At 47.8% G+C, this 11,177-nt stretch overlaps 1 protein-coding gene across 1 annotated transcript; it reads right to left on the reverse strand.

Annotated features, from left to right (window-relative positions):
- Positions 1-2,502: 2,502 nt before the first annotated feature.
- Positions 2,503-4,692, reverse strand: LOC117019277 (interleukin-36 gamma-like). The gene is given in 3 exon segments (XM_033100856.1): positions 2,503-2,837; positions 3,831-3,890; positions 4,288-4,692. Coding segments are annotated over 3 exon segments (675 nt in total). The 3' UTR covers positions 2,503-2,627.
- Positions 4,693-11,177: the final 6,485 nt, after the last annotated feature.

The raw sequence follows: 11,177 nt of genomic DNA on the forward strand, positions 1-11,177 counted from the left end.
CGTCCTCTGTAAGTACAACTTTGTCACTGTTTACTACTAACGTAGAAAACAGATCAAGCGCAAGTGGTTTTAGTGCAGTAGAGATAAGAGTGACATCTGTCTGGTAGAAAACAGAATGTGTAACATCGGCAAATCAAGAACTAGAAGTAAAAGCATGAATCCAGACCCCGGGAGGCAGAAGAAGCACTGACAGTGGCAGTTGCCTCGTAGAAATAGGACGTGTTATTTTGTAAGAATCTTCTTTTAAACAACTTTTTAAAGTCCAAGAAATAAAAAATTAATGTTTTATTGACATTGTTGACGGTAATCAGAAGTCCACCAGGGATTCCCTCACCAAAAAGGATGTATTGGGGGGATTCCCATCCGGTGCTGCAGACACCGAGCCTGTGCACAGAGGCGGCGGGAAGCTTCTGGCAGGGAGGATCAGCTGTCACCCAGGATACCCCCTGCATGGTTTTGAAAACATAGAGTGTGGGATGCCTCCCACAGGCCTTCCTGATTCCTGTCTAGGCGAAGGTCTCTGTCGGGAACTTTGGCAACAGAAGACTTATTTACAACCCCTGTTCCCAGCATCTTCAGCCCCCCGCCCAGCTGTTCATGCTCTACAGGACAGTCTTCAGCTGCAGCCTCAGCCCTCAGCAGGCCCTGTGCCGGGAGACATACAGCAGCTCACCAAGAAATCATTCCACTCAACGGTTTACTCTGCCATTGTGACTTTGGTGGCCAGGTTCCTGATCCCCCCGGAACCCCAGAGCCCGTCCCCAGTGCATCCGGCCCTCTGCAGCACCTGGTTGTGAGCCAAAGAAACCAGATGCTTCAGTGAATGTTGTCCTGGAGCTCAGGGAACTCAAGTGCAAAGGCGTATGATCCAGCAGGTGCTGTGTGCAAGCCGGGTGTGCCCTGGCAATCGCCTGACAACCAGGGTGCTGCTACTCGAAGGCCTGTTCCACACTGCTGTTTCTCAAACACGCTGGGTCAGCCACGAAGTCAACTCTCCGGTTTCACATGCTATGAGATTTTTGTGTTTTATTTTGATCACACTCAAAATGTGTTATCAGAACCTCTTCTGGACCGTCTGGATGACCACCTTACCCCCGGACCACCTTGACACCAAGACTCACGTTTGAACTTTTGTCTGAGCTCATATCTGTGCCAAGTGATACTCCGGGCTGTCACAGTGCCTGTACGAACAAAGTGTTCGCTGTAGAGAAAGAAGGTGGTAAAACTGAATCGTCACACAGCCTGTGGTAGGGTGGAGGTGCTGTTGCACTCAGGACCCTAACCATGTCACAAAGATCCGGAATGGTCAGATGTAACAACTGACAATGTAACAATGTAAATTGGCAGATGTAATAACTTGCTGCACTATTGTGTACCGAGTAGTAAATATCCAGTAACTGATTCTTCTATGGGATACTCCAGAACTAAATACTAGCTTAGTGCCCATTTTAATGTCGATTTGTATAGAAGTGCAATGCTAAAATCATATTTAACTGAGGAAGAAAACTTGAAAGGATGGGGAGACATCACATTGAATCGGTGCTTACTGGGGTGCCTTGTAAGAGTGTGCCGTCTGATTCTCCAGAAGTAGGAAAAAGAATGTAAGTTGCTGGTGCATTTTAGAGACTTTATTTAAGCAAACAGAATTTTTTGCATTTGTAGTATCAGAGTCAAATCTATTACATACAGAAGCAGGTCTGAGTGACATCTTTCTGCAGTTATACCCACAACCAGTTACATACTGTCATCAGAACGTATCACCTGAAGCAGGGTTGGTGGGAACTCAAGGCGCCCTGTTCCCAAAAGGGGCCTCTCGCTCGCAGTGTTTACAGAGAGAGTGTGGATGGTGCATGTGCCAGGAGGGGAAGACCAGAGGAAGCCCACAGAAGGCGCAGCTGGGAGACTGCACAGAGAGTGGCTATGTAAGTGTCCTCTTACACGCCTGCTCTCCCCCCCTCCTGTCCACCAGCAAGGTCGTCCCCCCAGCTCTCTTCATGCCATCCCTCATGCTGATCTCAGCCTCCTCTCTGTTTTCTGTTTCATTTTATATCTGTTTTAGCTTTTGTACAGTATAAATGTGTGAAGCTGAGATTTGGCTTTATGTTTGCTCATTAGTTTTAGGACAAAAATAATTTAACCTAATTAAAAACTATTAAGAACTATTTTTCTTTAAAAGTTTCTAACCCTTAAAATGACATATTACACACCTGGGAAGTGTCCTGGCAACATAAAGAATATGGGAAATGTAACCCAAATAGGGAAGAAAAAGCAAAACAAAAACGAAGATTACCTCCACGCTGATCACGCCGCCTTGGTCCTGCGTGAGGCTCATGATTTCTGAAGCGTCTTCACATCTGCCCCCAGGAGAGAACATCCTCACACAGGTGACTGGTGGGATGGACAGCTTGGGAGGCTAGCTAGACGTCACCCCTCCCTCCTGCTTGCAAGACCACATTTTATTCCCCGCCGTCGTGAAGTCATTGCTTTTTCTCCAGTCACAAAATGAGATGCCAGCAGGGCCCTGCACTAGTGTGAGATGACACTGAGATAATACAGATGGAAACACCCTGAGAACCAGAAAGTTTAAGACAAAGGCTCCTGGCCCAGCTGCCACCCCCAGGCTGAGTTCAAGACCTCATATGTAAGTTGAAGGCGGTGTTTTACTTGGTCCCCTGGTCCGAAGTGAAGAAGATGAGCTGGCCTCTGTCCGCGCAGGCCAGGAACCAGCCTGGGAAGGCCACAGACTCGTAGGTGGAGGTGGAGCCCAACTGGACGTGGTAGAAGAGGAAGGCTTTCACGGGCTGGGCCTCATTGTACAGATCCAGTATCTTCTCATCCTGAAACAGGAGAGGACACAAGAGAGGGGCGGGGCTTTAAGTGGAGTTCAAGTTACTCATGCAAAGCTCCAGGCCGCCAGCCATCAACCAGAGTGGGCCGGAAACACACATTTCAGAGGCGCAGCAGAGAGCATGCGCGACAGCTCACATTCCAGCCCAGACACGGCACAGGGAGGATTCAGGGACAGGCCAGTCATAAGTGGCTGTGCTCAAACAATGAATCGGAACTCTCCTCACACAAGAGGGGACCCCCAGGGAAAAGATGGACATGCAGACTAGCAGCAGGAAGCCAAAGACTGACCCCCTGACCAAAGCTGACAGTGACAGCCGCCCCTTGCAAGGACCCTGCTTGACGGAGATTGGCAGGTATGTGGGCTGGGTCTCTGACCAACTGCCAACATATGAGAAAGGGCAGTGCCACCAAAAGACCCAAGAGGGTCTAACAGACCAAGAAAATCAACAGAGCTGGCAAAAAGCATGTCCGCATCGTAGCTAGAAGTGTGCTTGTAAACGTGAGGCCGTTGCACATTTAGGTCAAAGGGGCACTTCTAAGTGAAGCATCAGCAAGGTCGCCAGGTACTTGGTAATGACCCAGAATGCAGCCACACCCCACGCAATTAAAAAGAAGAAGAAAACAATGAATGGGTAGAAAGTATGGAACACTAGGCAAGACCCAGACATTCCATTAATTGATGAGGGGACTTTCCAGTGGGGAGAAAGGCAGAACGAAGACAAGTCCGCACGTGAGGGCAGAATGGCCGAGGTACGTCACCGTTCATGGACGACAAGAGCCCCCACAGGTGAAGGGCAGGGTCCATCACAACAGGGTCCACGGCGCACAAACAACTTAAAAAGTGCAAGGAATCGAAATGATTAAAAACAGGAAAAAGTTCTTTTTTTAACTCTAAAATTAGATTTTCTACCAAATAAATTTCTTGTAAAAAAAAAAATGCAGGGCTTTTTTTCCCCACGTTATTTTTCTTAGTCACTGGCCTTCAGTTGCAATGTGGGCTGCCCTCCAACCCCCTCACAACACAGACACATTTCTGGATCCTGGATTGCGAAACGAATGGGGTGCCTTTGCCATTGTCAAAAGACGGGAAACTTGCACGGGAAGATAGTGACCGTGGCTGAAAAGATGAGCTGGGCGACCGTGTCAGTGTTCTTTTGAAGTCAGGAAAAGACCAGTGTCTTTCACGTGGGGCTGGAAGAGACCTTACGAGTGTAATCCCTGCCACCCCAGACCACCAAATGGCCATCCATTCATTCATTCATCCACAGCATGTGCCAATCACTGCCCTGGGATATGGAACAAACACAAGAGCTGAGCAGAGGGCAGACCTCAGCTTAAACAGCTGGAGCTGGAAAGATGCCCCCCAAGCTGCCCTTTCTGACCATTGGAGGTCTCTGTCCCCCAGCAAGTCTGGCTGGATATGATGATGAAATGTGCCTTCCTCTGCAGGTCACCCCTGTAGTCCTGTTGCGACAGCATGAAGTCAGGCCGACCAAGCCACTCCTCCTCCATAGAACAGGCCTGCAGGGCCCGGCAAGCACTCTTCTCCACCCTCGCTGCTTCCTCCATGCTGCTCAAGACAAGCTTTTCCCAGGCAGGGGTGACATTCTCCTCCCCCTTGTAAAGCCACACACTGAGGGAGCAGCCACAGGATGACCACTCACTGGGAGCCACACTGTCACTCCATGGAACTGCCACAAGGGTCTGACCCTGAAGGGTCCACACCTGCTGACTCAAATCAGAGACCTCACTGAGCTGAGAGCCATTCACTGTGGTTTCGACGTAAAAGAAGAAGAAAACGTCATGATTGGGCTTCTTTACAAGACACCAGAAGAAGCTCATCTGGGTCTGGGTTTACGCAGCCCCAAACAGGCAGCACTCATGTGACCCGGCCAACCAGCCTTCTTCCAGTAAAGCTGTGGGCTCTGGTGAGGGGGCAAGTGGCCTAAGAGGGTAGACCGTCAGTCCCAAGGCACACATGTGGCCCAGCCACTCTTGGACATCACTCTGTGCTCAGTCCAATGTGGGGTCTGCAGCTACAGAAGGATCCAGTGGGAAGTGGACGGCGCCGCGGGCCAGGGTCATACACAGGGAGAGGCAGAAAGTGCCCCTGTCCCGCCCCCAGCGCCCGGCCCAGCATCTCCTGCTTTGTGGAGGGATCTAAAGCTGGGGGCTCTGCAGATGCGTATCAGAGCGGGCTTATCTCAGCACCTGTGGGGGCAGTGACAGCAGAGATGAGCCTCTGGACACATTTCTAAGACCTCCCAGGGACATTGGTGGCTAAGGTCCTCATGCTGGACAGGACGCCTCAGTCAGAAAACCTGAGCCACCTCCTGGGACAAGCTTACGGCAGCCTCCAAGACGGGAAAGCAGGCCAGCTGACAGTACCTCCCCAGCTGCCCCAAGGCCAGGCACGACTTTTACCTTAAATATCTCACAGCCCCTGGTGCCTGTGGCCCCTCACGTTGGCATCTACTTCTGTCGGGGAGCAGGGGCCGGGCCCTGAGCCAGAGTAGGAAGCACGAGCCCCGAACAGGACACAATGCGGACCCTGCCTGGCACGGCCCCACTGTTCCCCAAGCAAGAGGACTTTCCAGCCACCTGCAGGCAAAGAACTAAGTACCTTTACTGAAAGTCCAGGGGACTGACTCAGCTCCAGCAGCATCCAACAGCAGTGACGACTCTGACAGTTCTGGGGCATTTATCTGATGAGCACAGGGAGGCTCCTGCTTTCTTGTTGGGGCGTGACAACCCTGTGACAGTTCCTCCCGCAGGAAGATGCTGTGAGGCTCAGATGAGGAAACCGCACCTGAGCCCCCGCAGTTTCTCTGGGAAGCCCCACAAGGAAACAGAGCTGACGACAGAGCTGGGCTGCTCAGGAGGGGAAACTGAGGGACTTCCCCAAGCCCAGTTCTCCTGCCATTTTGCCCTGGGGGTAGGACTGGAAATGCCCTTGCTGAAGGGAGCGCTCCTCCTGGGCCCGGGAGACCTGCCCTCCACAAATCCACTAAAGGAGTCCTGTGCTTGCAGGACGGCCTGCGTGCATCTGGCACGATCCCCTGCCATGCTTCTAGCATGATTCAGTGGCATTCCTGGCCACCGAGCCACTCCCCCTCGGGCCACGCCTGAAGGGAGGGTCAGACTGACAGCCGCCTACCTGCCCTCTTTCGGACAGTAGGTACCCACCTCCATCCCTTTGATGAGTTCAGGCTTTTAGAAACACACCCTTAACTGAGGCAGGCCTGGTCCCCGGTGCCCCCAAAACACAGCGGACTCCAGCAGTGCCTCAGTTCAAAATGATTTTCGCAGTGATTTCACCAAATCCAACCTCACTCCTGACATCTCCATTCTGCTCTAGTGATGCAGAACCTGAGTAGGTTCCCAGCTAATGGTGACAATTTATCTTCTTGTACTATGTTTGTTACACCACCCCCCACCCCCACCCTTCACCCATCTGCTGAGGTCCAGCACAGAAATTTCCTGAGGCACAAGTTAACTTGGCAGACGTGAATTTCAGGAGACAGAGTAGAAGTTCCTACAACTTCATACACACCCATCCAGCTGGGGAGAAAAATGCTGAGAATAAGACAGAAGCTTCTAGGCGAGCCCCTCCGTGAGACCCTCTTCCAAACTCTGAAAGCAGCCCCCTTGCTGAACCCCTCGCACTTTGCACCCACTTTCCTTCTTGGCTTTGGCGGGACCTGGTTCTTTCCTGTTGAGGCCCTAGTCCCATCACTGTAGGTCCCAGCTTATCTGTTCCCATAGAAGAGAGTGTGAGAAAGAATTCAGACATATTCTGTTCAAAGCTAGGCTCAGCCAGTGTCCCTTCTCCTGAGTTCCCTCTCCAGCTGACGGACCTCTCACCATATCCCTTTTTTGATGCTCCCCACAAAATAGCATCTAAGAGGCCCCTTGTCACCTGGCCCCCACATTCCTTCAGGAGCCAATCTGCAAAGCAGAACCCACCTGAGGACTGGGCTGCACACGTGTGAGAAGGCTGAGGAGTGAGATGGCCTTGCTGGTTAAGTCCAGGTGGTAACTGCTGCAGGAAGAGAATAGAGGGCACGGAGCCCAGAGCTCGAAGAAGGACCTTGTGGGACTGATGCCCAGACCAGGAGGGTCCTCTGCCAAACCGACCCACAGGCTCTGCAAAGAGAGTGGCTTCTGAGAGTGCATGAGCCACAGCCCAGGGACACAGCCATGCAGCTGTATCTTTGTTAATTCCAAAGCCTTTGGGTATAGCTTGAATATTTTCATGCCCAGATGAAGGTTGCAGCAACCTGTGTATCATGGTTGTGTGTGCCCTTTTTTGCCTCAGCTCCTTGTCCCCTTGATCCTGACCTTGACCTAGCTTCCCAACATTGAGAGAGTCCAGCCTCCCCGGAGTTCCCAGCAGTCAATATTCATTCTGAAGCCTCCAGTTTAAACATTAGTGCGAATAAGTATCAGAGAAATTAGAGGGAACAGGGTGATGGCAATAAGATAGCAGACAATTGACAGGTAGAGAGCCCATCTGCTGAAGAAGTGGGCCAGAATGTTGGTCTTGGGGTGGAATGGGTACCCTATCTGTGTCTGAGAAAACTATCAATATTTATGCTGGTTATAAAAAGAGAAGACGTGCTTCTGCCATATAAACATCATCCAGTTTGCCAGATTTCTTTCTATTAATGTCGTACAGTGATACCTTGGTTTTCGAACATCTCAGTTGATGAACATTTTGGTTTACGAACGCCATAAATTTTATGGATCTATGGTATCATTAGATAGTAAAATTCATGCTAAATTTGCAGTTTTAGGGGTTGAAAGGTCTGGAACGGATTAATCCATTTTGCATTACTCTCTATGGGGAAACCGCACCTCAGTTTTCGAACATTTCAGATCTCGAACGGTCTTCCAAAATGGATTATGTTCGAAAACCGAGGTACCACTGTATGTTAAAAAAAATCAAGGTACCACTGTACTGTCAAGTAGAATGATGGAAATCATGCACATTGTTAAGTGTGGCTGAATTGAATTCAAGGGAGTACTCAGAAAGCCAAAGATCCTACAAATGGAAATACTTTTAAGAGGTCACTGAGTTCACATTCTGATTTTCGAGCTCTGCAGTATTATAACCCAAGCTTGTCTGGTGGCAACACAGCTGGTTTGCTCACTTCTCCTGTCCATGAGAGAGAGCGTGATCATTCACTACTAGAATCTGTCCAGAATCTGTTCGTAGACCCAGAATCTCTATAACAACTTATCCATGTAACCAAGCTGGCAGTCACAATGAATAAAGCAGAAGAGACCATGGAGTAGGAAAGGTTATCGGGCCCCCACAACTGACAAATACACAGGATCAAATTAATAGTAGAGAAAGATCCAAGATGGCGGAGTAGATAAACACTGTGCCTGCTTCCTTCCATGAAAACGTTAAAATTACAACTTAATTATAGAACAATCAACCTAGAGAACCATCTGAGTTCTGGCTGAACAGAAAGTTTATAACTAAGGATATAAATAAGCCACATCAAGACTGGTAAGAGGGGCAGGAATGTGGAACAGGCTTCACACCTGTGTGTGATGGTTGAGAACTGGGAGGGATATCTCTGCCTCAGAGGTTCCCCAAGGAGGAGTGAGGGACCCCAGCACCACACCAGGCTCCCCAGGCCAGAGTACTGGTGCCAGGAAGAAGAGCCCCCATAACTTCTGGCTGTGAAAAACAGGAGTGCACACACAACCCACACAAGGGACACTCCTGGAGCACCTGGAACAGGTGACCAGGGAAACTGTGCCAGGGCCCCATAGGGCACCTACTACATAAGGCCACCCGGCCAAGACTGGGAGACATAGCAGATGTACCTAATACATAGAAACAAACAGAGAGGCAGACAAAATGAAAAAACAGGGAAATAGGTCCCAAATAAATCACAGAAGAAAAATCCAGAAAAAGACTAAATGATATGGAGGCAAGCAACCTACCAGATACAGAGTTCAAAACGATGGTTATAAAGATGTTCAAGGAACTTAGTGAGAACTTTAACAGAGAGATAGCAAGCATTAAAAAAAGGGCATAGAAACCATTTTTAAAAAGTCAGAAAAATACAATAACTGAAATGAAGAATGAACTAGAAGGAATCACCAGCAGACTAGATGAAGCAGAGGATCGAATCAGCGACTTAAGAGACAAAGTAGCATAAAACACCCAATCGGAACAGCAAAAAGAAAAAAGAATCCAAAAATATGAGGATAGTTTAAGAGACTTCTGGGGCAACATCAAGCATAACAGCGTTCACATCATAGGAATACCAGAAGGAGAAGAGAGAAAACAAGGAATTGAGAGGCTATTTGAAGAAATGACACTAACCTGGCAAAGGAAATAGACATACCAGCCCAGGAAGCACAGAGAGTCCCAACAAGATGAACCCAAAGAGGCCCACACCAGGACACATCATAACTAAAATGGCAAAGGTTAAAAACAAGTAGAGGATCCTAAAAGCAGCAACTACCATGTTTCCCCAAAAATAAGACTGGGTCTTATATTAATTTTTGCTCCCTTAAGGTTTATTTTCAGGGGATGTCTTATTTTTTCATGTACAACAATCTATATTTATTCAAATCAGTGATGTCATCTTCTTCTGGAACATCATCATAATGTACTAAATGTGTCCGCCTGGCTGACGATCTTAACTGGGGCTTTTTTCCAGGGTAGGTCTTATTTTTGGGGAAACATGGTAGTAACTTATAAGGGAGCTCCAATAAGACTGTCTGCTGATTTTTCAACAGAAACTTTGCAGGCCAGAAGGGATTGGCAGGAAGTATTCAAAGTAATGAACAGCAAGGACCTACAACCAAGATTATTCTACCCAGCAAAGCTGTCATTTAGAATCAAAGGGCAGATAAAGAGCTTCTCAGACAAGAAAAAGCTAAAGGAGTTCCTCACCATCAAGCCAGTATTATAAGGAATGTTAGACTTCCTTAAGATAGAAAAAAAATTATGAATACTAAAATGGCAATAGTTACATATCTATCAATAATTACTTTCAATGTAAATGGATTAAATGTTCCACTCAAAAGACAGAAGGGCTGAATGGATAAGAAAACAAGACCCTTATATATGCTGCCTACAAGAGAATCATTTCAGATGGAAAGATGCACAGAGATGAAAAGCAAAGGGATGGAAAAAGATATTTCATGAAAATGGAAATAGGAGGGGAAAAAAAGACTTATACCAGACCAAAAAAAAAAAAAAAGGCTATAACAAGAGATGATGAAGGACTCCGTGATCCCATTTCTGGGCATTTATCCAAAGACACCCAAAACGCTACTTTGAGGGGAACTGTGCATCCACATGTTCATTGCAGCATTGTTTACAATGGCCAAGATGTGGAGGCAGCCTGGGTGTCCGTCGATGGAAGAATGGATAAAGAGGAGGTGGTACATATATACAAATACAATATTGCTCGGCCAGGGAAGCGAATGGGTTCTTGCCATCTGCAGCGGCATGGATGGGCCTGGAGGGTCATGTGCTAAGTGGAGTATGTCAGACAGAGAAGACAGATGAAACGTGATTTACGGAGAATATACTGGCAATTGCCGGATGGGAAGGGGGTTGGGAGTGAGTATAAAATGTGAAGGGATTAACAAGCAGAAATTGGTAGTTACAAATAGTCAATGGTATGTAAAGTATAGCATAGGAAATATAGTCAATAATATGGTAATAACTATATATAGTGCTAGGTGAGTACTAGAGTCAGGAGGATCACTTTTTAAATTACATAAATGCCTAACCACTATGCTGTACACCTGAAATTAATATAAAGTAATACTGAATGTCAACTGTAATTGAAAAATTAAACAGGGGCGGGGGGAAGGTGAAGAGAAATAAGAGGTCCAAATCTCCACCGCAGACGGGCGTGAATCAGCAAAGGCTGATTGTGGCAGTGATTGATCAACATTCACCTACCGGTTTTTGTGTGGAGGGCCATTGCTGGGACAGATGGTACAGCCATGTTCAGCTTTGAAAAACACAAGAACTACCAGACTGTCTGCAAAGGGACCATACCATTTGCGTCCCCACCAGCCATGAGCGTCCCTGCTGCTCCACAGCCGGTCAGCACGTTGTCATTGTCCAGATTTGGGCCACTCTAACAGGTAGGTACACGGTGGTGCCTGCTTGTTTTTAAATTTGCATTTCCCTAATGATACATAATGTAGAGCGTTGTCTCATGTGTTTTTCAGATTTTGAGTTTCATCTATTTCTTTTTACTTCTGTCATTATGGCTACTGGAAAATTTTAAATTCCCTACACAGCGCACAGTTGTGCCTGGCATTATATTTCCATTGGA

The sequence above is a fragment of the Rhinolophus ferrumequinum genome (genome assembly GCF_004115265.2).
Source record: "Rhinolophus ferrumequinum isolate MPI-CBG mRhiFer1 chromosome 13 unlocalized genomic scaffold, mRhiFer1_v1.p Super_scaffold_3, whole genome shotgun sequence".
Lineage (NCBI taxonomy): Eukaryota > Metazoa > Chordata > Mammalia > Chiroptera > Rhinolophidae > Rhinolophus > Rhinolophus ferrumequinum.